The sequence below is a fragment of the Aspergillus alliaceus genome (genome assembly GCF_009176365.1).
Source record: "Aspergillus alliaceus strain CBS 536.65 unplaced genomic scaffold BDW43scaffold_37, whole genome shotgun sequence".
Taxonomy (NCBI): domain Eukaryota; kingdom Fungi; phylum Ascomycota; class Eurotiomycetes; order Eurotiales; family Aspergillaceae; genus Aspergillus; species Aspergillus alliaceus.
The window spans coordinates 112,071-138,209 of NW_022474720.1; the positions used below are offsets into that span (position 1 = coordinate 112,071).

At 48.2% G+C, this 26,139-nt stretch overlaps 10 protein-coding genes across 10 annotated transcripts; 6 read left to right on the forward strand and 4 right to left on the reverse strand.

The window, feature by feature from the left end:
- Window positions 1-31: 31 nt before the first annotated feature.
- On the reverse strand, window positions 32-1,292 carry BDW43DRAFT_283369 (uncharacterized protein). The gene has a single exon (XM_032042748.1). It carries the CDS (start codon window positions 1,284-1,286, stop codon window positions 162-164), a length of 1,125 nt encoding a protein of 374 aa, XP_031897890.1. The 5' UTR covers window positions 1,287-1,292; the 3' UTR covers window positions 32-161.
- A 506-nt stretch (window positions 1,293-1,798) lies between these two features.
- Window positions 1,799-3,917, forward strand: arp6 (actin family protein). The gene is made up of 4 exons (XM_032042749.1): window positions 1,799-2,413; window positions 2,479-3,184; window positions 3,240-3,302; window positions 3,360-3,917. Exons 1-4 carry the CDS (start codon window positions 1,921-1,923, stop codon window positions 3,496-3,498), a joined length of 1,401 nt encoding a protein of 466 aa, XP_031897891.1. The 5' UTR covers window positions 1,799-1,920; the 3' UTR covers window positions 3,499-3,917.
- A 715-nt stretch (window positions 3,918-4,632) lies between these two features.
- BDW43DRAFT_313387 (uncharacterized protein) lies at window positions 4,633-5,867 on the forward strand (the record flags this gene model as incomplete). Its single annotated transcript, XM_032047584.1, has 5 exons — window positions 4,633-4,931; window positions 4,987-5,235; window positions 5,294-5,511; window positions 5,575-5,701; window positions 5,759-5,867. 5 exons carry the CDS (start codon window positions 4,633-4,635, stop codon window positions 5,865-5,867), a joined length of 1,002 nt encoding a protein of 333 aa, XP_031897892.1.
- Window positions 5,868-5,943: 76 nt separating this feature from the next.
- Window positions 5,944-7,256, reverse strand: BDW43DRAFT_144537 (3-hydroxyacyl-CoA dehydrogenase family protein). Its single transcript, XM_032038360.1, has 3 exons — window positions 7,044-7,256; window positions 6,883-6,982; window positions 5,944-6,791 (listed from the first exon to the last, which is right to left on the reverse strand). Exons 1-3 carry the CDS (start codon window positions 7,170-7,172, stop codon window positions 6,061-6,063), a joined length of 960 nt encoding a protein of 319 aa, XP_031897893.1. The 5' UTR covers window positions 7,173-7,256; the 3' UTR covers window positions 5,944-6,060.
- Window positions 7,257-7,461: 205 nt separating this feature from the next.
- Window positions 7,462-11,284, forward strand: tof1 (putative DNA repair protein (Tof1)). The gene is made up of 4 exons (XM_032042750.1): window positions 7,462-7,572; window positions 7,635-7,872; window positions 7,931-10,060; window positions 10,111-11,284. The coding sequence occupies exons 1-4, from the start codon at window positions 7,486-7,488 to the stop codon at window positions 11,148-11,150; spliced, it is 3,495 nt and encodes a 1,164-aa protein (XP_031897894.1). The 5' UTR covers window positions 7,462-7,485; the 3' UTR covers window positions 11,151-11,284.
- Window positions 11,285-12,300: 1,016 nt separating this feature from the next.
- On the forward strand, window positions 12,301-14,242 carry BDW43DRAFT_144690 (uncharacterized protein). The gene has a single exon (XM_032038363.1). It carries the CDS (start codon window positions 12,399-12,401, stop codon window positions 14,049-14,051), a length of 1,653 nt encoding a protein of 550 aa, XP_031897895.1. The 5' UTR covers window positions 12,301-12,398; the 3' UTR covers window positions 14,052-14,242.
- Window positions 14,243-14,250: 8 nt separating this feature from the next.
- On the reverse strand, window positions 14,251-16,167 carry BDW43DRAFT_144658 (TFIIH/NER complex subunit TFB2). The gene is made up of 3 exons (XM_032038362.1): window positions 15,880-16,167; window positions 15,727-15,814; window positions 14,251-15,658 (listed from the first exon to the last, which is right to left on the reverse strand). The coding sequence occupies exons 1-3, from the start codon at window positions 16,007-16,009 to the stop codon at window positions 14,434-14,436; spliced, it is 1,443 nt and encodes a 480-aa protein (XP_031897896.1). The 5' UTR covers window positions 16,010-16,167; the 3' UTR covers window positions 14,251-14,433.
- An 86-nt stretch (window positions 16,168-16,253) lies between these two features.
- On the forward strand, window positions 16,254-17,769 carry BDW43DRAFT_144584 (PaaI family thioesterase). Its single transcript, XM_032038361.1, has 10 exons — window positions 16,254-16,353; window positions 16,413-16,453; window positions 16,518-16,530; window positions 16,609-16,674; window positions 16,727-16,769; window positions 16,850-16,921; window positions 16,990-17,036; window positions 17,129-17,147; window positions 17,294-17,372; window positions 17,441-17,769. The coding sequence occupies exons 1-10, from the start codon at window positions 16,327-16,329 to the stop codon at window positions 17,505-17,507; spliced, it is 474 nt and encodes a 157-aa protein (XP_031897897.1). The 5' UTR covers window positions 16,254-16,326; the 3' UTR covers window positions 17,508-17,769.
- Window positions 17,770-18,031: 262 nt separating this feature from the next.
- On the reverse strand, window positions 18,032-22,494 carry BDW43DRAFT_301966 (RNA helicase aquarius; the record flags this gene model as incomplete). The annotated part of the gene is made up of 4 exons (XM_032045151.1): window positions 18,032-18,483; window positions 18,556-22,038; window positions 22,100-22,200; window positions 22,259-22,494. 4 exons carry the CDS (start codon window positions 22,492-22,494, stop codon window positions 18,032-18,034), a joined length of 4,272 nt encoding a protein of 1,423 aa, XP_031897898.1.
- Window positions 22,495-22,705: 211 nt separating this feature from the next.
- On the forward strand, window positions 22,706-25,746 carry BDW43DRAFT_283412 (THO complex subunit THO1/HPR1). The gene is made up of 7 exons (XM_032042751.1): window positions 22,706-22,969; window positions 23,039-23,117; window positions 23,170-23,288; window positions 23,340-24,023; window positions 24,078-24,227; window positions 24,278-24,591; window positions 24,653-25,746. The coding sequence occupies exons 1-7, from the start codon at window positions 22,730-22,732 to the stop codon at window positions 25,035-25,037; spliced, it is 1,971 nt and encodes a 656-aa protein (XP_031897899.1). The 5' UTR covers window positions 22,706-22,729; the 3' UTR covers window positions 25,038-25,746.
- The last annotated feature ends 393 nt before the right edge of the window (window positions 25,747-26,139 follow it).

Genomic DNA, 26,139 nt, shown 5'->3' on the forward strand with positions numbered 1-26,139 from the left:
TTTGGGAAGAGCAGGATTCCTGGTTTGGGTGCACCTATCGCTTGATACGTATACAGCCTTCCGATATCAGTAATTTATATATACTATCAAACATACCAAAAAAAAATAGAATACTTGAAGTGGTATCCAGGGTTCTGCAATACATCAAACGGTGTACACGATTAACTCGCTTCCTCAAGAGGTTTACTGACTTCGTCTATCACCCCCAACCATGTCTTCGACCAGTGGGTAAATTTATCCCCGGCCTTTTGTTGGCTGTCGGTCGTACCCTGTTCGCCCCAAGGCATAATCACTGAATTGACAGCGTGAACAGCACATTCCTTCGTTACTTTTATGTAGCGAGTCGACCGCTCCAAGTTCGCTTCATATAGTGCTCCCGCTATTTCGTCAACTTGCTCCGGAATACGCTGTAGGTACGTCATCAGGTATTCTAGCTGGTTAATAATAGAAGACGAGGATTCGGGAACCTTCTTCAAGCGATTCGTGATAATGGCGGGGTAAATCTGGGCAATGGGTTTGAGAAGACGAAGAGCGGTTCCCTTCAGTTCATAGAGCGCAGCTTTGTCCTCGTCATCGCTATCATCCTCATCCAGCTCAGCTTCACCACCTTTTTCAACACCCTGTTTCCCGTCATCGCTCAAGAGCTCGTCAAAAAAGTCATCCTCTTCATCATCATCGGGATTCCAATCGTCAATCTCTTCGACTGCATCTCGCACTAGGTCTCTCCATTCCTCCACACGCCGTACCACAAATCCAACGATGCCTTTGGACGAAAGGTCAACCAAAGCGTCGCAAGCATCCCAAACACGTCCTGTGGCTACGGTAACGGCATCTTTCTCCGACCGCGATAGCTCATCTCCTCTCTTTTTCTTGTCATCCTTTACTTCGTCGTTCTTCTCTGCAACCGACTTGACTTCTTTTATAAGCGATGATAGTTCGTGCAGTGCTGTCCTGGTTAGAGATAGCGCCTCGGCCTGAAATGCTTTAGTGTGATTGGTCGGTGTGATGAGTAGAGCTGCTGTCACGAGCGAAGGGAGAACCGATTCGTTTAGGTCAGCCAGGACAGACCCGACGGCGGAGTGCGTGAATGGAGAGGTAATGGCTAGAAGTGAAAGCTTTGTGACTTGCGACTTAAGGGCCGTCGATGATGCCGACAGGAGGGGAAGTGCATCTTTGCCTGAGAGCTCGGTAGAGGTTGAACCTACGGGGGGCAAGGCCAAGGTCGAGCGGAATTGCTCCAAGAGGGTAAGCGTGGTTGTTAGAGTGATATAAAGCTTCCTTGACATTCTGGCCGGTGTGTACTCGGATGGTTTGAGATGAACAACTCCAAGATGATTTGGGAGAATTTTTGAGTTGGAGAGCTGCGGGGCCGACTGTTAGGGCTCTGCGGGGTCACCTGCGGCTGTTCTTGGTGATGGAATATATAGCGCCTGTATAACGTTAGTAGCTTTGTCTGAATACACGAGAAAAATTGGCTGTTGTAGGTGCTTGTATATCCATCTAGTAATTAAACAAGAATGATATGTATGTGTACTTAATTGTAACATATGTGTCTAAGCTGTTCAATGCATAGATTGTTGCTACACAGGTACAAAAACGTACACAAGACGCAGAGATATCTAATGTGGGGCTCTGTCATCTCCCGTCATGTTCGAAATCTTTTAAGTATGAGAAGTCGAAATCCATCTATAATTTTTCTAGGTAGAAGAAATCTGCTAAGGCGTGAGCCGTGCCCCAGCTTTGACCCTATTTTTCCTGTTCCGTGAAGCTGACCGCTCGACATCTCCGGTCTAAACAGAGCGCCGCGGATCGTTCATCTCCAACTTCAACGCCACCAAGCTTTCTTCGAATTTTTTCACCGCCCAATGCGGATCTGACGACCGTCGTATTTGAACAACCTACGATCGATGCCCCCATATTATGGGAACCGCCAAACCGCGTCCTTCTGGGAAAGCTTCCGTCGCCAAGACCCAGCCTTTACCCGAGAGGACTTTCATAATCGACAATGGCGCGTATACGATGAAAGCCGGCTATGCACCCGACTCGATACCGGAAGATGAAATGAAGGCGCTATCCGTCTGTTCTGTTGTTCCTAACGCCCTTACTAAGACACGTGAAGGCCGCGTCTACGTTGGCGCACAACTCAATACCCATGTTACCGACTGGAACGAGCTGATGTTTCGACGCCCAGTTGAAAAGGGATATATTGTGAATTGGGAAGCACAAAAGGAAATATGGGAGCATTCGTTCTTTGATGAGAAGACTGTGCGAAGCAAGGACCTTCGAATTGCGAACCCGGAAGAAACGACGCTTGTGCTGACCGAGGCACCAAATGCTTTACCAGCGCTGCAGAAGAACGCAGACGAGATTGTGATGGAGGAGTGGGGATTTGGTGGCTATTTAAGATGCGTGGGTACGGTCCTACTTAGCGTAGAGTGTGCTGCTGTTTGGTTCACTAGCTGATATCTGCTATGCCAGGTCCGTCGCTGAACGCTTGGAACGAGATCCAGTCCTTGTTTGCAGACCCCATGGTACAAAATTACGACCCGGCTGTACCAAGAGAATGCCTTCTCGTTGTTGATTCCGGCTATTCTCACACCACGGTTACACCAATCTACAAAGGCCAACCTCTTCAGCGTTCTATTCGCAGACTTGATCTTGGGGGCAAACATCTTACAAACTATCTTAAAGAGATGGTATCAATGAGGCAGTACAACATGGTAGACGAAGCATATATAATTAATGAGGTAAAGGAGGCAGTGTGTTACGTGAGTAACGATTTCGCTTATGATATGGAACGGACTTGGAAGGGCAACCGAAAGCGTGGCCAACCCGGTTTTGGCGAAGGTGTCACGGTCGACTATGTCTTGCCAGACCCAAATGCTGGCAAAAAGGGATTTATGCGACCTCACGACCCTCTTTTAAATGCCAAGAAGAGGAAAAGTGCGCTCTCGGGTTCTACTGCCGAGACGTTATCTGAAGACGTTTTGATCTTGAGTAATGAGCGTTTCACGGTTCCTGAGATCCTATTTACCCCAAGCGATATTGGTATGAAGCAGGCTGGTATCACGGATATGATTCTAGAGAGTCTTTCTGTATTGCCAACTGGGTTACACCCTGCCTTCCTGGCAAATATCCTAGTTGTCGGAGGAAACTCGTTGATTCCTGGATTTATGGAAAGACTGTAAGATGCCTATTCAGTCCATCACCCATTGATATACATAACTAATTTGCTATAGTGAGAGAGAATTGCGCGAAGTTGCTTCAGCAGAATGCGTTGTGAGGGTTCGACGTCCTCAGGAGTAAGTCTATTGCCAACAAGAAGATGCCAACGGTATACTGACGGTCTCTGGAAACAGTCCCATCCGCTCCACCTGGCTGGGGGCAACTCGTTTAGCGACCAATCAAGAAGAGATGAAGAAGGTTGCTGTTACTCGCCAGGAATATCAGGAAAATGGCTCTGCTTGGGTTGGCAGGAAATTTGCTGGCGCGGTATAGAATCAATGGCATTGTTTCGTGGTGTTCAGGATTGGGCTCCCCGGTATACATTGAATTTGGAAGACGCCGGTGACTTAGTATGATGTTTTGGTGTGTGCTCTCCCCCTCTCTCTCTCTAGGTAACATTCGTTAGCGATACCCTTTAAAATTTCGAGAATGGTTCGGCTCCATATAATACTAAGACGTTCTGTTCTCTCTAGCCTTGGGGCATTGGATTGAGGAATTTACTTGATATGTTACTAAATTCATGCTCGTATAATTGAACTTGTTGCATCGATTGATTGATTTCTACGCCAAAGCTCAATTGGTTTACCCGTATATTAGCAGTACATACATAGTTTGAAGATAAGTGGTATGGATATCTTGTTTGTTGTATGTACCCCGCTATTATTATTATTATTTCTAGTTATTCATTGTTAAATTAATTAAATTTTTGGGGGGCTGGGTGGGAGCTTTTTTTTCTTTTTTTCTCTCTTGACAACCCAAGCCACGTCAGTCACTAGATACTTGGCGCACTGGTTGATAATTGGTATCATGGATCCAGCGGATCTTCCACAACCAACTCCATAATATATATGGACGAAGTGTTTTCTCTTCCCCCCCACCTTCTTCTTGGGTCGGAACTAAGGGAACATAATTGGTATGTTGGAGCCAGAAGTTCTCAGAAAAGTAGCAGACTACCTGAACCCCAAGAATAATTCGTAGTATACGACAATCATGATCGGGGTAATGGGACCTTGAACATGTGGCACGCTAATGGCCTATCCATGGTATCTGGTACTATATCCACACCGGGCTCACCGTCATCACTATATAACGGGGGTTTCTCGCTGACGAAATGATGAGCCAAAACTATATTACTTCCATACTCTACCAGCGAACAGAATTCAACCTACAGCAAGACCTATTAACGTCCACCCATTATTATGAGATCCATTACTCAGCTTTACACGCGCAATATCTTCGAGTGTCACTGTTAAAACAGGAACTATGGCGTTGAGTTTCCTGACAATCTCTCAGAGAGTCAACCAATCGATTCACCCCTGCAACGAGCCAGCAAATATTCAGCACTAGTGGATTCAGGCGCAGCTACCGAAGGCCACAAGTACAAAGCACATTTCTCCCGAGCTGAAGATGTTGCTAGGCAAACTGTCGCCTGGGCTGTCGCGCGCTATCAAGCGATCCAGCCGAGGATGGCATTCCTCTCCCCCAGATACGGGAAGCGTGGGCTTACCGAGAAGCCGTTTGAACATGCAGTCCCCGCCAGCAGACCCTGAACCGGCTTACCTTCACCAAGCAAGTGGTCATTTAAGCTTGAAGTGCCATCTACGAAGTGAGAGGGGCCCCGTGGAGTCGCGAAGGAGCCGTATTGTGGCGAGGATTGAAAGATGTCGACTCATCCAGCGCCTTTTTAAGAGAGAAGCACATCGCGAGTAAGTCCTTACAATGCATACAAATCGGCCTTGAGGGTTGACTGATGCTACTTAGGTCTTGCGTGAGCTGTCTAGAACGCATGCCGGCCAATAAGCTGGTGGATCTACCTTGCCAGCATAAGTATTGCAATAGGTGCATCAGGCAGATGGCTGTCATAGGTATGGCAGATGAGCAGTTATTCCCACCAAAATGTTGTTCATGGACGATATCGTCAGAGATCATCCTCCCCATACTGTCAACAAAGGAACAAGAGCTGTTTATCTTGAAAACAAATGAGTATGCGACGCCAGTTAAAGATCGCTGGTACTGCCCTTCACCAACCTGCGGGAAATGGATTCCTACAAAGGCTGTGAAGGGACAGGGATATCGGACACAAACCTGTCCGTGCTGTAGCACGACCATCTGCTCAGGGTGTCGCGGTATTTCTCACAGCTCAGGAGACTGCCATGATACCGGTCTGTCAGCGGTCCTTGAAGTGGCTCGGCTGCAACGATGGCAGAGGTGCTTTAATTGTGGTGCAGTGGTGGAACTCATATTTGGATGTGACCATATCACGTGTAGATGCAGAGCACAGTTCTGGTGAGTCGAGCCTTGTGTGTATCAGTTAGACATCCGGATACGATCCATGCTGATGAGACCCAGCTATAAATGCGGTAACCCGTGGTCATCCTGCGTTTGTGTCACCCCAACAGAGAGGCCAGTGGACCTTTTCACATTTGTTATTGATGGAAATGCGCTTAGTCGAGATGAAGAAGCCGGACTTACAGCAGTACTTGCTGCTATGCTATGCCACGAGAGGGAATCGGAAGAGGATCTAACTGAACAGGGAAGAAAAGGGCGCCGAGCTAGTTGTCGTCCAGAAGGTTGCATGGGCCAAGACAGGAATATCCCCATTGTTCTGGCAACTTGATGAGAACAATATACGCTTGCTATAGACCACTACTACGAGAGTTTGGAACAGGATGGCTTCATCAAATTCACATTCCATTATTCCCCCAACCCCGACAGATGAAATTGTAAACCCACAGTGGTTGATACATACATTTTTTTAAGTGGGTGATCTAACGCCGTAGCAGTACAACAGGGTTATTGGGGGAGTAGTTGGGAAATAATGATCAAAAATTCAAATCAGTAATCGTAGAAGCCCTTTCCGGTTTTCTTGCCCATCCAACCGGCATCGACCATTCTCTTCAGAAGACCCGATGGGCGATATTTGCTGTCTCCAGTCTCCTGGTGCAAAACGTTCATTATAGCCAAGCAGGTGTCCAGCCCAATGAAATCAGCCAAAGTCAAAGGCCCCATGGGAACGTTGGTTCCGTTCTTCATGATATTGTCAATATCTTCGCGGGCGCCGACCCCAGTCTCAAGACAGATAATTGCCTCATTAATGTAAGGCATCAGAATACGGTTTGCAAGAAAACCGGGCGAGTCGGCAGAGACCGAAGCAACCTTGCCCATGCGCTGTACAAACGCGATAGCGGTCTCGGTTGTCTCTTGAGAGGTCTGCAGACCAGCGATAATCTCAACGCCCTTTTGAACAGGGACAGGGTTCATGAAATGCGTTGAGATGACTCGAGAAGGAGCCTGGAGATCGGTTGGGCTGGTCGTGGTGGCGGCGGCGATCTTGGTGATCGAGATTGATGAGGTGTTCGTAGCGAGAATGGCATGCTTGGGTGCAATTTGGGCAAGCTTCGTAAAGATGGAGGTCTTGAGGTCAGGAATCTCGGGGACAGCTTCAATGATGAAGTCCACAGATGACAGGTCGTCCATCTTCAAACTCGGCGTGATGCGAGAGCGGACGGTGTCGGCCGCCTCCCGGGTGAGACGTTCTTTGGCGACATCCTTATCAAGAAGTTTATCTGTCAATTGTACTATCATTAGCTCGTTTGAACTAACCAGGCTGGCAAGGCTAATAAGATGGAAGGACGGTATTCGTAGCTCTATACATACCGGCAAACTTGAGGCTCTTATCAAGAGATGCTTGAGAGCTATCAACCAAGGTAACAGGAACTTGAGCTTTCTGCGCAGCAACAAGCGCAATACCTAGGCCCTTTTTCTTCGTTAGATTGTGCTAGAAAGACGTTGTGCAGACTTATCCGCTGTCTACTTACCATTTGACCTGCTCCGATCACTCCTAATGATTTAACCTCGGCAGCATAGGTTGCGGAGGAAGTGGTGAATGCGCGCGAGGCAATTGAGGGCCCCTTATAGCAGAGAGATCGGAGGGTAGATGACAGCATTGTTGCAATAGTAGCGGATCTGAATCGTGCTACAGTAAGGAGAGATGAACAAGCACGACAAATCCCAACTTAAGTTTTGCTATGTATTTATTTTGTATACCCTGCCTAGTACGAAAGCATCCGAAATCATTCCGCGGGCCCCCATGTGATCCGACGTCATCGGTTATCTTCGGCTTCCCGGACCATCTATTCTTCCGTATACCCGAGAGACGCGGAGGCACGTGAGCCGACGCGTTACTATTGGTTCATGCGCGTTCTCCTTATCCCAGGTGATAGAAGATGAGAGCAACGACTGCAAGCACAACTGGCCATCATGAACGAAGAACCTGAGGCCTTTGGCCTAGGAGTTCAAGTTGTGGACCCCGATGTCCGCGCTCACATTTATAGTTTGGTCACTGCGGTGTGTACTGCTTCTTGTTTAATGGTCTTACATTCGAATCTAGAATTCTGATGATTTCCTAGTTAGGTGGATTCAATGGCGACGATGCGGATCGTTACGTATTAGGAGATGATGCCCTGGCTTGCTTGCGTGACATCAGGCGCTGGCTGAGATTGTACGATGAGAAATACAAGCGCATGGATGTGGCGCGATGCCTTGGGGAAGCGAATCTGATCAACGGGGACCTTCTACCGATCCTTTCGCTGTGGTGGAGCAGTGGCCAGAAGAGCAAACATATGTCCAGGATTGCATTAGCATGTTGTAAGCGCAGGGCTGCATTACGACTCACTAGCCCGACCGTTTTACTAATGATCTGAAGTGGAATTGCTAGTTCCTTTGACCTGGCCACTGGAAATCCACGGCGAGATGACTGTCAACCATCACCGACATATTCCCTACTTACAGCAGACTCAAGTCTCTTATAAGCGAGGTCTCCTAAGCTACGGTAGCTTCAGCCTACTTCGAACTATTGTCCGAATTGGGCTTCCTAGCATGGCCGTTCCACGTTCTGAACGAACAACTCGGGATGACGGCATTCTCAAACTCATTCTCTATCTGTTGCGAAACATCGCGGTGATCACCCCGAGCACTCGCCTTGCGGCGGAGGGTGAGGAAGAGGAGACATCTAGATCTGCGACCATCAACGCCTTTCAATACCAAGATGTATTTGCGCTCCTTCTAACTATGTGTTCCAACATTGGCGATGACTTCAGTATGCAAGATGTGGTTCTCCTTGAAATAATGTTCCACCTTGTGAAAGGTGTCAACGTCGAGAAACTATTCATGGACGATGCCCAGCGAAGCGCTAAACACACGGATGAACTGGATACCGTGCTGAAGCTAGAGTCGTCTCTGCAGCGAGAGTACGCCAGGAACGCACCAACCCGACACGGCCGATTTGGAACGATGATTTGGGTCAAGCGTGACGACGCTAAGCTATCTACTGTCTCAGGGCAGGACATCCTCAAAGATAGCCAGGCGACGCTCCAGAAAATGGATGAAAGCAAGAAGTGGAACAAGCCCCAAACACACCGGAAGCATAAAGATTCAACTCTTAACAATGATTTCAGTACGCCAGTCCATCTGAACGCCGCTGCGTCAAGGAATCTGAGGATGTTCGTAGAAGAATTTCTCGACTCTGGGTTCAACCCTTTATTCACGCATGTTCGGAAAGCCATAGAACGTGAAGCTGAACGCGTTTTACCCATCAATTTACGTCAGTTCTTTTACACTGTTGCCTGGTTTCTGGAAGCTGAACGCGCACGCCGCGCACGCCAGCATGAGAAGCAGTCACGGACTGAAAGGCCCCTGAAGGAACTAGAGCCGGATAGCTTCGGGCTAATCGCCAGTGTCCTTGACCAGGAAACTTTCGTGTTTCTGAGCCGATCCATGCAGAATAGCTTTGACCAGAAAGACTGGGAAGATCTTAATGCGGAAATGCGCTGCTTCACTCAGATCTTGCTAACTGTGCAAGAAATGGCACAATCGCCTCTCGATGAGGACCAGGAAATCGCCGAGAATATCCAGAATCGGATATTTTACGAAGAAACAACCCACGATCGCGTGCTTGCCATCATACGCGGGTACAAAGATCAAGGATTTGGTTACCTAGATGCATGCACTGAGCTGTCACATGTGTTCCTGCGAATGCTGGAGCGCTACTCCAAGGAGAATGTTGATATGCAAGTGCGATCTCAACGGCGTGCTAGGCGCAAAAAGAAACAAGTCCAAGCAGCTGCTGTAGAAGAAGAAGGCAACAACGAAGAGCATCCATCCGAGAACGAGGACATACTCGAGGCTGAGCGAGTCTGTAGGGAGCGTAAGTTTGACTTCAAGCGCTTTGCTGCTAAGTTTTGCAACCAAAAGTGTGTTGATACTTTTGTTGCTTTCACAAAATACTTCAGGGAACTGGACTCGGATCAATTAAGACGTGCCCATCGCTATTTTTACAGAGTCGCTTTTAAGCAAGAAATGAGTGTCTTGCTGTTTCGCGTTGACATACTCAATCTTTTCTACCGAATGATTAAAGGGCCTGGTGCGATGGATTCAAACAAACCGATCTTCAAGGAATGGGAAGAGCTGGCCCGACAGATCATCAGACGAATGACTAAGAAGATCGACCAGCGTCCCGCCCTGATTACGGAGTTACTTTTCAGCAAAATGAACTCGACCCTATTCTATCTGGAATATGGTCATGAGAAACAAACATTAACTTCAGTGAGAAGGGCGCCGGCTGAGCTTGAAGTCAACCCCGCCGACGCAGTAACGTTCAGTGAGAAGATAAATATCGTAGTTGGTGCACTTGTTATGGATGAGCAGGCCGATTTGGTTGCATGGGTTAGTAGTGTGTTAGGCTCGGCAGCAGAAGAGAGAGAGTCCTGGGAAGCCCAAGATGATGCTCAGCGAGCCGAGTCTCTGGGTGCATCACGAGCCCCTAATCCAATGATTGGTATGTATTCTAGACCTCTAATTGATGCTCAATATTCTAATTTGAAGCAGCCGTCAACCCTCGTGATGATGCGTGTAAACAGGCCATGTTCTTGAATGCTAAGCTGCGCCTGCTTATGACATTAATCGGATTTGAACGCCTTGGAATGGAGGATGTTGCCGGAGCCTCTTGGATTGTGCCTTCATCACAGGGATCGAAAGATCTTCGAGACATTAAGTCGACTATCGATAAATATCTTGAGGATCCATACACGGGAGACATTGAGCGTGATCCTCGGCAGATGCTTCGACGCAGATACAACCCCGAAGATAAGGAGCGCAACTATCAAACAACACTTGACGTTAATTTCGGCTCTGACTCTGAGGGCGAGGATATTCCGGATGGACCTCTTTTCCCACCAAACCCGCGATCGAAGGCAAAGTCGCTGGATGAATTGAAGAAGAGGCGCAAGAAACGCCAAGAGACCGACCATGGCGAACCAGTAGATGAGGCCATTTTGGAAGCACGTCGCAAGGCGCGCCTGGAGAACGCACAAGCCCGCCTAGCTAAGATCAAGAGTGAAGTTTGCGTTGACCCCGTTGATGATGAGTCGGATGAGGAAGCCGACAAGGAATTCTTTGATCTCGAGGAAAAAAGACGAAAAGAACAAGCTGTCCGGGTCAGGAAGGCCCTGCTCACCGGTGTCTTTGAGGAAATCGGGAGTAACACCAATAGAAATAGCGAACGCAAGCGACAAATCAACCCGCATAAATCTGGGAATTCCGGGACACAAAGTAAGCGTCAACGGCGCAGGCAACCGCCAGAAGACGTCGACGAGGATGATATTATATTAGGTGGATCAGTTGTTCGCTTGCCTCGTCATGATACTGAAGATAACCGAGATGAGGACGATGAGCTCAGCTTCGACGACAACCTAGCCTTTCGTCGAGATCGGGGTCAGGGAAAAGGGCCAGAATCTCCTAGTCGCGGCGAAGACACGAATCCAAGTGATAATGTTGAGCCAAACGGTGATGATGAGTATGTGCCGGCTGCGGCATTGGCGCGAAAGCGGTTGCGTGCTGGGTTTGTGATTGACAGTGATTCTGAATGAGCTCGGCTTGTTTTCTTATACGGCCCTATAATGACTTAATGATTGACGCTGGAGGTATTCCTGGGATAAAATAGGGTGCATATGGCACGCCATCTTGTATTTAACGCTTTCTTAGATCTTAAGCAGACAAGTGTGAGTCGGTTCATACAGAGAAAGAGAGAGTTAACCTACTTAGTAAGTCGGGCAATAAAGAGAAGAAATACTATAAGTGGGAAGTGGGAGAAGCATGGTTATTTCGTTTATAAAAAGTAATAACAATAAAACAACAACTCTCTGCTGCAGCACCACGAAACCCTAATCGGGCAACGTTCGTCTTCCTTCTAGACGAACAGAGCCGCATTCTAACCCATGGCGACAGTTTATCTATAAGACAGGGATTCTACCTGTCAGAAATCATCGTTGTGCAACCCGGGAAGGGCAGGAAACCACACGATTGGTACCTTGAAGGTAGGAGCAGTCTCAAGGTTCCTACACCACTCTCCAAGGCGAAAAGACAGAAAGGCTCGCCGGTTAGACACCAAGTCTGGGGAAATATACAACGGCAAATCAGCCGGTCGCATCGTTCTTCCCGCAGGCAGCTTTCAACCGGGGGAAGACAGCATATCGGGTTTCTTCCCGTTGGTGGATGAGTCAAGTTCATGTTCAATTACCCTCGAGGCCTTGGCTACGATGAAAACCTCAGCTAGGGGCGAATCCATGTTACCTATTTGGATAGACGATGGCGATCTGGTTACGGTCTGGCCTACGTATTTGTGCGGAAGATTGGCCTTGATATCGAGATAATGAGAGGAACCAGATTGGGAGACTTCTGAAGGGAGCATCCTACTCTGCAGAAGTAGGCTTCTGGATGGAAGGCTAGTTAGCTCAGGCATACATGTGTGTGTGTGTGTGTGTGTGTGGATTTTACCTCACAAGAATGAAAGAACTTGAAGTAATGTTTTCTCTATAAACACAGGTAACAGATATATATCAGGTCAGCAAAAGAAGAATTGACTTCATTCACTCCAGGCTATTGCTTCCTCCCTCCCGAAATGCAGGCGAGCCCTGGTAACCGCTTGTCCTGCGTTCTTTATGCGCTCAATTCCCCTCCCATTCAAATATACAATTCACTACACGCTCTACTTTTCCATTGCCCCTGACTCCTTTTTCTGTTTCTGATCTGTCACCTGCTCACATTCCCCATTTCACCTCAATTTGACAACTTTCCAACCAACCATGACAGATTAAAATGACCGCAAGTCATCCTTGATGGGCTCTCTCCAAGTGCTCAGGAGCACCTTTGGTGGGCGACATACCCAGTGGAAACTCGACGACAACAGAAAGACAGCAGCGCGTACATTCTCTTCGGACTCAACAACATCTGCCGAAAACAGCAGCCCAGTCTTATCCTTCCCGACCGGCGTCTATCATTTAACCCGGAAACAATCAACCATCCAAACCCACCATCAGATATCCATGTCATTACCTGAAAGAGGTTCATTGTCGAGACACAACAGCCTCAACTACAGTACAGAAAGCCCTGGCCTCAATAGCAGTGAGGTACAGGCGTGGGACTCGAATGTGCAAGCTCGGCCTGTAGCCTCTTCTTCACAAACACAAAGTCAGACGAGATTAGGGTGCTATACCACACAAATACCCTCAAGGATCCCGACGCCTGCGAAGTCTCCAGCCGGAGATTTATACCCCCATGTAGTATATCGAAAAGAAAGCAAAAGAAGTGCGTTATCTTCCTTGGCAAACCAGTGCGTGGATATGAAAAGACATGCAGGAACCGTCAACAAAGAGAATATTAAAAATAGAGAAGAACAAGGGATTGTCCATTATGAAAACGCGCAAAATTTCAGGTCGTTAAAGAGCCTATCCGACTCGAACGCAGCTGCAAAATCTAGGCTACAGTCCCGAGGTTACTATCAGAGGATTATCGATAGTAATCTCATGCAGAGAGCAACAGCAACAAGATTACCGTCAAAGCGACATCATAGCAGCATGCCTCCGGAAAAGTCTACTCCTATCCCCTATGTCGCTGTTGACAGACCTGAAAGTACATACAGCTCGCTCGTATCTCCTGAAGCTAGAAGTCGACCCTCGGTTCGACTATTCAACCCTGTATCAGCACTCATATCACGATTTGAGACTGGGACACCCAGAGCGGAGAGCGTCAAAAGCACTTGTTCAAGCGCAAGTGGGATAATCCATGGACACGGCAAGGTCTTGACTTTGGGGAAAGAGCGAATTGAGCACCTTGTTCCCAAAGGGAAGTTATCAGTACGCCATCAGTCGATCGGGTACTATCAACCCAAAATTTCTAGAGCAACGAATGTCACTCGAAAAGAAAGCGGCCAAATGGAGTACATACCCAAAGGACTTCGATGGACCACCGGATTCGAGAATCTGAAGCTCGAAGGTAGGGCAAAGAGTGGTGCATTTTTACTCCCTAATCGTGCAAGAGCTCCAAGCCAGAGTGCCACAAGGTTGAGCCCACTTTCAGATGCAGGAAGTGCGAGACTTAGGGATCAAACAGGGAGAATGGTATTGTTGAGAAGCCACTCCGTGGGGATCCGTTCGAGGTTGAAGAAGCCAGGACTAACGATCCTTGCTGGCTGTGTTTCGCAGGTCAGTGAATCTCAACCTCAACAATACTGGCTCGGTAGATTTGTCACTCTTGTCAATGCATTCCATTATGAGGATTCCTTTAACGAGCCAGACATCGCAACGGGGTTCGGTATGTTATCTAGTTACTCTCGTCCGTTGGGGCATACGGACTCCAACGAAGCAGGATACCGCATAAAACGAGCCTTCATGGTCCTGGAAAATGTTTGCATCAATGATGAAGCGAGCGCGAGTCTACTAAAATTCCGGAACGAGTATATCGACAAATTTGGAGATCGGTGGATGATATGATCTTCCGTCGTCGGCATCAAACGAAATAGCAGCGTCAGTTAGATATCCTGACAGCAGTGGAGAAAGCTGTTAGGGCATTGGAAGGGATATGCGTATTCCATATTCTGTCTGGTTGACCTGAGGATGTCGCTTGCATATTCATAAAAGACCGTAATTCTCCTAGGAATTCGACAAGGAGATTTAATTATTGAAATGAATCGTCGATTATGCTACATGTCCGGTGGGAAACCATGGCAACTTGCTGAATTCAAACCGTCCTCAGAGGATCCCCGAAGACCCATTAACGCCAGACTAGCACCAAAAACACCTTATACCAGTTTTGAAACGCCACTGGATCCCAAATGTTTTCGTCAACTATGCCCGAACCTGTGTGTTGAGCAAACTATTTTCTACTCCTCAAAAACGCTGCAACTTGTTCATGCCTCGTGACAAAGAACATCCGCTTTCGATCCGATTTCCAGATGAGCACCCCGATCTCTTCAGCATACCGACATGGAGCCTCGTACTCAGCCAAACTAACGAAGTCCTTGAACAAAAAGCCAGGAGTTGCTTTGACACGATCGCGTTCCAATTGCCACAGCCGAATCTGATCAGTGACCGTCGGGGGCAGCACGGACGGTGGTATGCCGGCCTGGTTAGAGGTGGATCGGGAGGCGTTGTGTTTGCGCATCTGAGGATGAGCGTGTGTGGCCAAGTATGAGATAATTTGATCGGCGGTAATGCCCATTTCTATGGCGCGACGCACCGACTGGCGGGTGATTTTACCAGTGATGAGGTTAGGGAAACGGTATTTGAGCGTAGTGAAAAGTGCAATAAGGGAAATCTGCAGTGGTGACGAGGTGTATGCATAGAGACGGTAGTTAGTCTCAATGATGATGAATCCAGATCCTGTCTTGCTTGAGCTTGTGCCAGAGGGTCCGGAGAGGGACCCAGAGATGGGGTTGCTCAACGCGCTGGAGTCGGACGTAAGAGTAGTTGCGAGACGGGTAGGATAGAAATGACTGGCATCTGGAGAATCCTGATAGACAATACCAAAATCGGCCAGATCCGTCAGAGTCCGGAGTTGATTAGATGTCAGATGCTTCTTGTCGTATGATTTTCCAAGTTCCAAGCTGCTCAGCAAGAAGACAAACGAAAGGACCTCTACGCTGCTCATGCCAATGGCATCCGCGCTTTCAACATAAAGCATGAGAATATGCCAAACCTGTGTGCTGACATCCTGCAAAACAAATGCGAACCCATCTTGGGTGATTTCCACGCGACGATCTCTGATCTCGACAAGGTGCCCCGCCTGCAAGAGTTGCTTCACGCCTTTACTCAGGTTGACATCGCGCTGGATACCAAGTCCACTAGTCCCCACCATGTATCCCAACACCCCTTCCCATTGACGCCGGGCGTACTCATCCAGCTCAGTTACGGAGATAGCCGCCCTATCAGATATATCCGATAGTACCCCAAAGGACTGTGTCTTTTCGGCGCCCGTTAGAGCTTGACGGAGCGACGACGCAAACGGATTGGTGACCTTGTAGGCGCGGATGTTGTCTGCGATGACAGTGTTCGACAGGATATGGAGTCTTCCCAAAATTGACAATGCATTGTCTCGCTCCCTTCAAGCAGTGCAGTCCGTCAGTCGTCTAGTCCGTAAATCACAAAAGCTCCCCAGGGTCCCACTCACTTCAAACTGTCTGCCTTTACCCAGACCTCCAAATCGGCCGCTGGAAGAGGGTCTCTAAGATATAGAAGCGCCATGACGAAACATTTTGCTAGGTCTTATGTTAACACCTCCGAATTTCTTGGGTAACTTTCAGAGTAGGAAGAACGTGCGTACCCAAGTCAGGTAACATGCGCCTGAAGATGGCGAGGGCAGTGGATGGCTGCTGGTAGAGCTTGTAGAAAGTTGTTCCTGGCAGGCTTTCAAGATAATCAAACGGACGGGAAGGAGCGGCGGCCATGGCCATATTGACTGCAGAGGAAAAAGGGGGGCGGCGGGAATCCGAACCGTCACCCCTGCAACATGATGTGAGCTAGAAAGGTTGGCTGAGAGAAGTAAACGATTGATGAGGTTGAATATGGATGGGCATGGACTAGATTTGCTCCGGTGACCACAGCGGCTGCGGAGCGCAATCCGAGGCGATAACATGATCTCACGGGACTTTTGACCCTTAGTAGATTGAATTTGCCTTGATTAAATAGTACATACGACTTGAAAGTCTCGTCTCCTCTACCTCACTCAATTTTTTTTCTGTATAAATCTTTCCGTACTTTATAACTCACGATGACGGCTTTGCGGTTCGTTAGATCTGTATGTAAACTATACATCTTCTATTTTAGGGGGGTTCTCCAGACTGAATGTTTCCCCAGGTTTGGGAGTCCTTTCGGGCTACATCGGGATTGGAGCCTCGGTAAGTGACAGCATCCATAACTGGGAAGGGATTGTCGCTGAGGCATCAATCGCTGTTGTAAAAGTCTTTTGGACAATGTAAGCTCTATTGTGCCTCAATTGCCGGTTCTACCAAGAAACTATCTGTCGTCGACCCTACGTGCTAACTGAACCAAGCTTCGGTTGACTGCCGCAAAACCTGGCCAAGTAAATTTCGAGCTAGATATCCAGAAAGAGCATACAGTAAGGACCCGGTCCAGAGAATGATATACCTATCGACTAACCTTCTGTTGAGAATCGTCTAAATATTCTTCATGGCGGTACTATTGCTAGTATGGGTACGCAAAGCATGACTACCTACTCTCTATCTTGACATGTTCGGAAGCATATCACTTACAGTCTTGACTTATTATTGTAGTGGACCTCGGAGGCTCTCTAGCTGTCGCCTCCTGTGGTCTGTTTGCTACCGGGGTCTCGACCGATCTCAATGGTAACTAACCGTCAACCCAGTGGATGGATATTCATTAGTATGCGAGATGAATCTCTGACCAAATTTAGTGACATACCTGAGCTCGGGAGGTAAGATAGGGGATAAGATCTTGGCTGTATGTTCTTCAAGACTCCATGCTGGCTGGACACATAAACCAGGCTTGATGCTCTTAGTTACGTAAACCCAAGCGTGCTGACCTTGCTACAGGAAGCTAGCTGCGATAAATGTAGGTTCCCGATTATCCATCGGATCGGCCCAAATATGTATCCCTATTCCGTTTCCCTCCCACTCTCTCATTTCTTCTTTCTTGCTTTCTTTCACAAAGAAATATCATATCATCCTGTTGAACTCTCAAACTAACTGGTTCAACAGTTGGGAAAACCCTTGCATATACCTCTATCAAGTTCGTCAACAGCAAAGGCGAAGTTGTTGCCAGAGGAAGTCACACCAAGTATGTAATCTGCATACGACATCTTAAACCACGTCGGAGGATGTCATCTGTACTAACCTCCCCTATAGATACATCGCACTGGCCTGGAAGGACCCACAGAACATCGTCGAGGAGCTTGGCGGGCGGCGTTCTTGAGAAGAACAAGAGACAAAAGAATGGCCATGCTGTGTAAACTAGACCTCAAGGTGTTGTCGTTCACCTATATGTATACCGGTGGAGTCCACCAGTGAGGCAATCACTGTTATATAGAGAGATGGCATAGGCCTTACTAGTTGAGTTGTGTTCATGCCTACGAGTTAACTGGTCGTGTATATATATTTGTGTCAGCGGTAGAGCTTTCCTGTAAGCTCTACGTAGAACGGTAGTGTCAATTAATGAAACTTGCCACGGAGAACGAGAAATATGTTCCACCACTGTATGTAACTAGAATGAACAGATTCAATGATCAATGATAAACCGAACGGGAGTATTCTCACCGACTGAGTGTAAAACCCCTATCCTCCATTTAAATTTCATGCCAATAATCATATTAGAAAAAAGGAAACATACAACGCCGCCAACATGGAGCCTCCAATAGTTGTCATAGGTCTATGGGACACAATACTGCATTCCTGACGCAGGACCAAGGAGCACAAGCGCTGGTAAAACCACAAAGCCAACTACGGGCCAGTGAAAACATGCTCATGCAAAGGATCTTCGTCCGGCTCGTCGCTAGCGCCAAGCATGACCTCATCCTCATCCATTAGTCCCTCATCACAATTTGGGATCGCGTCCTCAACCACGACATCCTGACCTCCTAATGCCTTGAGCTTAGCTTGGGTCATTTCGAACACGTATTGGCCAAGATGTTCGACTCCTTCCATCGGTGTGCCATGAACCTCATCATCCAGCGATCGAATGGTCGGGAACATTTCGCCTGCGGCAAGCATGAGCTTATCGGGCCGTTGGAACAATAGATCAAATGCTGGCTTGAGCTCATAGCATGACTCGAATACCTCGCGCCGACCGAGAATATAGAGGCCAAGACGGGCGCGGGAAAGTGCAACTGTTAGACGACGGACATCACGTAGGTATCCAACCGTGCGAGTTCGCGTGAGTGAAAGAATTACATCTGTAGTTTCAATTTAGTAAGAGATATCACAGGCAAAATCACCAAGAGTATATGAACGGGTATTAGACATACAGTCGTTTTGTTCGCCTTGATACTTGTCCACGGTAGTCACGATCTTAGGCATCCCGAACAAAGCATTCTTGGCACATCGGTGGTTCAAAACATCCTTCATCAAAGCCGTTTGTCCCGCATAGGTCGCAAGGATGGTTATCTTGGATGCTGGGTAGCCAAGCAACCGCATGTATTGATAGAGGGCGACGGCATATTCTGCCTCGCCCAGGTTTTGAATAAAATGAGGAGTAGGTTCTCTTTCACCCACGCCCTGGTAGTCAGGAACGTTGACAAATTGGTAATCGAATTGGAACCCAGCATTTGCCTGCTTGAACTCGTCGGCTGTTTCAACGACTGACAAATCTCCCAGCTGCTTATAACGCCACCGAAACAGTTCCGCGATGCTACGTCTCGCACGGCCCTGCTGATCAAGCGTAATTACGGGCACGCCCAGTCTCACCAGACGGAGGAAAAGACTTTGCTCAAAATGAGCGTACTGCCGGAAAGCAAGGTTTTGGATGATTGGGGAATTCTGAAGGTGATCGCCGCAGAGAACCACACGCTTCAATGGTAGCTGGCCGCCCTTCATAGTCTGTAAGGCGGAAGGAATGAAGCTTTCAATCTCTGTGATTTGTGCGGCTTCTTCCATCACCACATTGTCATAATGAAACCCAAGGTTGGCAATCTCCTGGCGGCGCATTGCAGCATGGGTGGATGTCATCGCAATAATCCTCGCCTCTTTCACTAGGAGGTAATTTGCTTTATCTTTCGGTTGCCGTAAGATCTCAAACGGCCGGATATCCTCGAGCTCATAGAATATCTTGTCGATGTGCCGCTGACAGCCTTCTGCTACATCGAGCACTTCTTCCTTGGATCTTGTAGGGTCAAATAGAGGCTGTGGGGCGTTGGAAAAGTAGGCGTGGAACGGGAAAGCCGCAATGATCTCTTCAGTAGGCGTACTTTCAACGCGGGACTGGTCCCAGAACTTTGCCCACGCAGGCTGGATGTATACTGTATTGAAGTACCCGGCGGTCTCGCATGAGTTACCATGAGCGCCCTGTGCCCCAATAGATGCTGCTAACCGTGTAACTTCAGAGAGATAGTAGTTACGGTTATCGAGGAACGATTCAACACGGCCATACTTGCTATAGCTTGACTCAGTTTCTAGCTCTTCTTCACCGTGACCAAGGCGCAAAAGATGGCGTTCATCTATATCCAGTGCAACTATCTTCTGGAAAAGTTGGTTCAGCGCCTGATTGCTATGTGCAACTAACAGTGTGCGCTCGTTGGGAAAGTCATGGTAGATGTTATTGATGATTTGGGTTGCAACATCCGTCTTTCCAGTTCCGGGAGGTCCGACAATAACGGTCAGCCCGGGTTGGGTCCCAGATGCGATGGCTTCCACCTGAGCTGGTGTAAATCGGACAGAGTTAAGCTTCGGTGCATCGACAGGGTAAGGGCCTGGGTTAGGTGGCTTGTACGTCGAGACACGAAGTGAATAGGAGGTAGACTGTTCCTTATCTGTTTGATCTCTCCGCCGCTTCTTAGAGGCATTCGACGGAGGCATTTTTTGGGCATCTTCAACATATTCAAGTATATATGGGGGTCCGAAGCTCGATGTCTCTTCTCCAGAAGGCTCAATTGTTATGCCCGGAAAGCTCTCGACCAGATGCTGCCAGTCCAAGAACGTGTCGCGAAAATCGACCGACTTGAATTTGTTTGGCAATTCGGTGTAACGGGCCCCCGCGGGGTCCCCATAGCCTAGAAAGATATCCTGAAGCCAGGAAGGAAGGCTTATGTCAGAGACAATGAGCTTTTGCATAGTCTCGAGTATAGACTTGAAATTGTTTTCCCTTCCCTTTCTCCTTGCGACTACATTGATCAACGGATAGATGTCTGGTTTACCCTGCACATTGCGGTCTTTATCCGCTTTGAAGGCATCGGGGTCAAGGTTGACTAAAAGTCTCCTGATGTGGGGCTTCGACCGATGGCCATTAGTCTGCCCTGAGAACGGTTCGCGCAACGGACGACCACTTTCATCGAGCACCTGCACAATTTCCGCTGTTCTGAGGTGCGTTAAGCTAGGACTATCGGTTGTAGTGGGGTCCTGGAATGCCGTTTTGCTGGCGTTGCCAGGTTGCACAGCTAAAAGGAAAACCACGTCGTCTGGGCGGAGGGACTCCCATTCCATCCGGACGTGGTCGGCCAGTCTGCCAACCTCGACCACAATCTCAGCTCTCACGAAAGCCGGATTTGGGGAGCCAACTTTCGGAGGCGCAACCTCAATGATAGCAGGCTTTGAGATAGGAATTGCCATTCGGGAAAATCCTTCGAAAGTTAGGCTTTTACCATCTCGGCTGGCTCGGGGCTGCATTCGCTTGACGATTGTTTCCATGTCTTTGCGAATTTGAAAAAAGGCCTCAGATCGATATAATAGAAATGAGCGCCATAGAAAATCCCCCAAGCTCAGGTATTGAAGGTTCAACTTTGGGATTGCAAGTGGCCTAGATCCATCATAGGTTTCATTCCGCAGTAAAGCAGGGTCATAGAGGTTTTCTTCCGTCGGAACCACATTGAGGCGAGACGCAACATCTTGGAATGGTGCCTTGCGCTCGTAAAATGACAAGAGCATTTCGAGATACAGATGGCGATCTGGTGTGACTCCACATTGTTTCGGATATTCCGTCCTGAATCCAAGGTGAGAACACAGGCTTCGGAGCTCGGACTCATCCAAAGAAGATAGCTGCCCTTCCAACTCCGAGCGTTGCTCAATTGATCCGTAATTCGACAAGGCCAAAATCATCAACTTGTCCTTAAAGTACTTCATTGAAGTCCGCTGGAGATGTGCCAACTCCTGACAGTGGGCATCATACACTGCCTGGGGTGACAAACCCTCTCCCGTGTAATCGTTAATTGCAAAAGTAGCGAAATGCTTCAAGAGATCATATAAATCACGAAATAGTGCATTCTCCGGAGAACGGTACAGCTGTGACAGACGAATGACCGGTAGGATGTTGAGATCTTTCAGCAATGTGTTGACATATCGTCTTGTGGGAAGTTGGCTTTCCAGATCAACTAGGAATTCAAGGAACCTCTCACAGTAACGCAGGTTATCCACCTGGTCCTTCTCGGGGCCGTTTAGCCTCTGAAGGAAATTAAGGAGCATCGTATACAGCCACGACCGGTCAAATCGCATTTTCGCTTTAGCAGCCTCGTCCGCTGCATCGTATCGTTTCGCAGCAGCCCTCCATGCCTTTTTCAAGGTCAGAGCCTTTCCAAGAACCTGTTCCCGTGTATCATCACTAGATAGATTGTGCCAAATCGAGATAGAGACCAGAGGTGCGCATTCCTTGCGTATCAGAACGTTTTCGAGAGACTGGAAGGAACTGATTATAAAAGATATTATGGATAGACGCGACGGTGTAGAAATGGACTGGTCAATACTCATGGAGAGAATTCGATGAAAGAGGGTTGAAAAATCATCCGGTCTATCAGAAAAGATGCCTGGATGTACCGTAAGCATCTCACTAAGGGATTCCTATGGGTATGAACGCGATAAACTCACCCCATATTGGTAGATGTTCCCGCTGTTTGACAGTCACAATAAGCGTGAGCAACAGTACATGGTAGTTCGAAGCATCTTCCGTGTAGGTCGGCCAGAGAAATCTAATAGCCAGTTGGTCAGTTGGGATGTTTCCTCGAAAAATGCTGAAGGGGCGCGCACTTCTCCAAAATATTCAGGTTCTCTAGCGTTAAAAGTGAACGGAAGCTGAAATTATCGGCCTCTAGAGGATCCCATATATCTCTTTTGAGGACATCCTGCTTGACTTTACGGGCCTTCGATGTATCGAGCCAGAGAGTTTTGGCCAACCGCACCCACACACTGTCTTCACGGAAATCCTCGACAGTGGGCCTGGAATCAAGACCGTGCACCATTCTCGGACGTGCTTGGAGGCCCATTCCTTGACGGTAGATTTGTTCAAAGAGGACTCCGAGTCCGGATCGGATTTATCTGCGCAAGTGGTCTGTCGCGGCGGGATAGGAAAGCTTCTGGCGCGCGGCTAAGGGAGTTACATCCAGCGGCTAGAACCCGCAGAGCCGCAGCCATGGCCCCGTGATAATATTTCATTGTATCGGACCGTCCCTCCAGAACACAAACCTCGTTCAGCCTCCTTATTTACAGGTGTTCGCAAGAATGGCAGATCTGGATATTGAATCGATACACGTCTACAGGAGATTAGTTGATAATCTTCTTGCTCGAGCCGAACGAGTCAACCCGCATAAGCGAATCGAACCTCCGTTGACCGAAACACACCTCGGAGAATCGATCTGGCAGGTCGAAGGGGATGATAAGCAAATTGTGAATCGACTAAGCCAACAGACACGGTTTGCTGCAGCTGAGATCGCATTCAGGGAGAGGTTTTACAGTCTGCTTGTAGGTGACTCCATTGTCACGAATATCTTCTATGGCGTTCACGGATGGCTAACCATCGCTTATTTGAAGGCCACTACATCCATCGACGACCTGGCTTTTATACAGATATGGAACTTGCTCGATATCATCTCAATATTCTCGGATAATGGTTGGTCTGCGGTTTAGTCTCAAGCTCCCGATGGTACCTGACGTGTCCGCAGAGCAGTGTGAGCCCGGACTTATATTTTGGCTGATCGAGGAATTACTTGATAGCCAGACGATTGATGGCTGTCGCAAAGTTTTTGACTATTTAGAGTCTCGAAGGGAACGGAATACAAAAGTGCGTGCATGTCAAACTCATTCCCAGCGTAACCACTAACAATCAGCGAAGAAACACTTTAAGCAGAAAAGCCTAATCATATTGAGATCTTGCAACGAATTACTGCGAAGATTGTCGCGAGCTGAAGATACTGTATTCTGCGGCCGCGTCTTTATCTTCCTCTTTCAAAGTTTCCCGCTAGGAGACAAGAGCGCCGTCAACCTTCGGGGCGAATATCACACCGAAAATGTCACTACTTACGATGATATACCAAAGGCAGACACCAAAACCAAAGATGAGGTGGATGTAGTGATGTCGGATGGGCAAGAGCCACCCACAACTACTGAAAGCCGGCAAGAGAAGAACGAGACGGAACAGCCTTCCCTTGCCCACTCCCAAACTCCGGCTCAAGACCAGCCAACAGCCCCGAGAGTGGCTATCTCACTAGATGATGGTGCGAACGAGAAAGAGAGTGGCTTGGATACATTATATCCCATGTTCTGGGGCCTCCAGGCGTACTTCTCCGCCCCGACAAGAATCTTCGACCCTCAACACTTCGCCACATTTAAGATGGGACTTGAGGCTACTCTTTCTACGTTCGAATCAGTTAATACGGACCTCGAAAGTCTCAGCGCTAGCAAGACTTCTGAAGAGCTTCGGAATTCCAACAAGCGGAAGAGAACTGTAGACGGCCAGGAAATTGCAAGCAGTTTCAACCCTAAGTATCTGACAAGCAGAGATTTGTTTGACCTTGAGGTATGCTGTCTGGTTGGCTTCCATTTGGCCATATTATGCTAAACTTGGTTGTAGGTCAATGATACAGCGTTTCGAAGACATGTTCTGGTCCAGGCGCTCATTCTCCTCGACTTCATGCTCTCACTCACCCCCAAAGCCAAGGCCAAGCTTGCCGATTTGACTAACAAATCTGTGCTGTATGGCTATGTATTTACTGAGGAAGATGTAGGTATCGCTAACGATACCTAATTCATGAACACTGTTGACATTTTAAGGCCAAATGGGCAGTCAAGATGCGAAAGGCGATCGAAGAGTATCTTCAAGAAGGCGTCGGTGGTAAATTCTACTATCGAATGGTGGACACCGTTCTGTCGAGAGACAAAAATTGGGTGCGCTGGAAAGCTGAAGGCTGTCCGTTGATCGAGAGACCCCCTGTATCCGTGACGGAGTACCTTGGTGCTCGCGAGCATGCAACTAAAGCTTACACCAATAAGCGCCTTCGGTCTTCACCAATGGGCTCGCTTAATTTGGATTTCCTCTCTGAGGGTGAATCACTAGCCGGCCTCGAGAGGCTCAAGGATCCCCAAAGGTAAGCGCGCCCACAGATCATCATCGACGATATGGCTGGTCCGTGGCTGACAGTATCGAAGATTTGCAGTTCCTTCCTCCGATTCGTTCATGATGGGCATAATGGACGATGAGTTGGATATAGACACTGCACAGGCGAAGGAGGATAGAGAAAACGCGACTCGCGCTAAAGCTAGCAAGACATGGCGTATATTAAGGCTTTCTGCCAAAAGCAAGCTTGCGGCCTTTGACAAGATAGAGGACGGTAAGAACTTAAAACTCCTGTTTGAAACCCAACAGCCTTCCGAAGGAACCCCCCAAGTCCTGGAAGGCACCCCTCAGGCTCACGAGATAACGACAAAGGCTTCGACCGAAGGCGAGTCTGGTGGTTTGGCACAGGATCATGAGCCTAGCAATTCCGAGAAGGGGAATACCACCGTCGCCACCGAGACAGGTTCGGCGGACTGAAGGATGCAGCTGCTGCGGACACATGAAGAGCGCCACATCCCTTGTGAAGTGGCCAAAGGAAACATCAACTTGATTGGCTCCTGCTGACGCCGAAGAACGAAGGGCTACTACTATGGCTGATGGGTTCTAAATTCGATACGCCATTTGACGATACAGGTGCCTTTTATGCATCACTGTCACAGCGCTGAGGGGAAGCCTTGCAATATGGGTAAATCATGAGAGGGAACAGTAGACTTGAGTTTCGCCGGGGGGGGAGTTGGTGCTCGTTCATTCTCACCTCACAAAAGACTTGAAGTGAGAGATTACGGCGGGGACTTTGGCCACTTTGATTGGCCTCATTTGATGACCCTCATCTGGCGTGCTGTTTAGTCCTGTGGCGACACCCGAAGTTTTCCCCCTCGCCGTATTTTATTTTTTATTTTATTTTTTTTTTAGAAAAAAAAATAATAATAATAAATAAATAAATAAATAAAAAAGGGTTTGACATTTCACCGTGTCCTGCAGGGAGAGGAGATGGCCGGAGAATTAATGAGAGGGGCAAGGACACAGCAAATGTACCACTGTCCGGAAATTGAAGGCTTTTCGACATCCACTCTGTCTCCCAAACGGGAATTAATTTCTGATAGCCTGAGGTGTGGAAGGGAGGCCTACAAATGGCCGTATCCGGGCCCCTCTCGGTGATACTAAGGCTGAGTCGGGGAGGGCGCCGCTTCTTGGACGTATAAGCTACGGGCGAGGGTCCGAATTACTCGGAGATCAGCTAACTCTAATATTATATGGACGTACCTGCATAATCGTGGAGCTCACCACTATCTATTGTGTCCATCTATCTATCTGAATATACTTATCGCCCACACCTAACGGTTTGAATGATTTCATACAGCGCCTTTCGAGCCAACCTTACCCCTGGTTAGTAGGTAGCTGTCATGCGAAATTGCAGTGTAGTGACTGGGGCCAATGGAAGGCGGATGATCTGATACGCCACGTTTCACCATCCCATAAGATTCTTTCCACGTAAAATTAAGCGTATGCGACAAGTTCTGCAATGATATGTGGGGGATTCCTGCTCCGTCCAAATATCCCGTATATCATCTTTCGGCTT

Excerpts from the sequence above, each read along its gene's own strand:
- BDW43DRAFT_283412 (XM_032042751.1), top strand. The coding sequence starts at position 22,730 with ATGGCAGATCTGGATATTGAATCGATACACGTCTACAGGAGATTAGTT. Across the intron at positions 23,289-23,339 it reads GAAGGGAACGGAATACAAAA|AAACACTTTAAGCAGAAAAG; the intron begins GTGCGTGCATGT and ends CAATCAGCGAAG. Across the intron at positions 24,228-24,277 it reads ATGTATTTACTGAGGAAGAT|GCCAAATGGGCAGTCAAGAT; the intron begins GTAGGTATCGCT and ends TGACATTTTAAG.
- tof1 (XM_032042750.1), top strand. The coding sequence starts at position 7,486 with ATGAACGAAGAACCTGAGGCCTTTGGCCTAGGAGTTCAAGTTGTGGAC. Across the intron at positions 7,573-7,634 it reads TTTATAGTTTGGTCACTGCG|TTAGGTGGATTCAATGGCGA; the intron begins GTGTGTACTGCT and ends ATGATTTCCTAG. Across the intron at positions 10,061-10,110 it reads AGCCCCTAATCCAATGATTG|CCGTCAACCCTCGTGATGAT; the intron begins GTATGTATTCTA and ends AATTTGAAGCAG.
- BDW43DRAFT_144584 (XM_032038361.1), top strand. The coding sequence starts at position 16,327 with ATGACGGCTTTGCGGTTCGTTAGATCT. Across the intron at positions 16,770-16,849 it reads CGGTACTATTGCTAGTATGG|TGGACCTCGGAGGCTCTCTA; the intron begins GTACGCAAAGCA and ends TTATTATTGTAG. Across the intron at positions 16,922-16,989 it reads GGTCTCGACCGATCTCAATG|TGACATACCTGAGCTCGGGA; the intron begins GTAACTAACCGT and ends GACCAAATTTAG.
- BDW43DRAFT_144537 (XM_032038360.1), bottom strand. The coding sequence starts at position 7,172 with ATGCTGTCATCTACCCTCCGATCTCTCTGCTATAAGGGGCCCTCAATT. Across the intron at positions 6,983-7,043 it reads TGATCGGAGCAGGTCAAATG|GGCCTAGGTATTGCGCTTGT; the intron begins GTAAGTAGACAG and ends ACGAAGAAAAAG. Across the intron at positions 6,792-6,882 it reads TAAGAGCCTCAAGTTTGCCG|ATAAACTTCTTGATAAGGAT; the intron begins GTATGTATAGAG and ends TACAATTGACAG.
- BDW43DRAFT_283369 (XM_032042748.1), bottom strand. The coding sequence starts at position 1,286 with ATGTCAAGGAAGCTTTATATCACTCTAACAACCACGCTTACCCTCTTG.
- BDW43DRAFT_144658 (XM_032038362.1), bottom strand. The coding sequence starts at position 16,009 with ATGGCCATGGCCGCCGCTCCTTCCCGTCCGTTTGATTATCTTGAAAGC. Across the intron at positions 15,815-15,879 it reads GCGCATGTTACCTGACTTGG|CAAAATGTTTCGTCATGGCG; the intron begins GTACGCACGTTC and ends CATAAGACCTAG. Across the intron at positions 15,659-15,726 it reads GTAAAGGCAGACAGTTTGAA|GGAGCGAGACAATGCATTGT; the intron begins GTGAGTGGGACC and ends CACTGCTTGAAG.
- arp6 (XM_032042749.1), top strand. The coding sequence starts at position 1,921 with ATGGGAACCGCCAAACCGCGTCCTTCTGGGAAAGCTTCCGTCGCCAAG. Across the intron at positions 2,414-2,478 it reads TGGCTATTTAAGATGCGTGG|GTCCGTCGCTGAACGCTTGG; the intron begins GTACGGTCCTAC and ends CTGCTATGCCAG. Across the intron at positions 3,303-3,359 it reads AGGGTTCGACGTCCTCAGGA|TCCCATCCGCTCCACCTGGC; the intron begins GTAAGTCTATTG and ends CTCTGGAAACAG.
- BDW43DRAFT_144690 (XM_032038363.1), top strand. The coding sequence starts at position 12,399 with ATGGGCTCTCTCCAAGTGCTCAGGAGCACCTTTGGTGGGCGACATACC.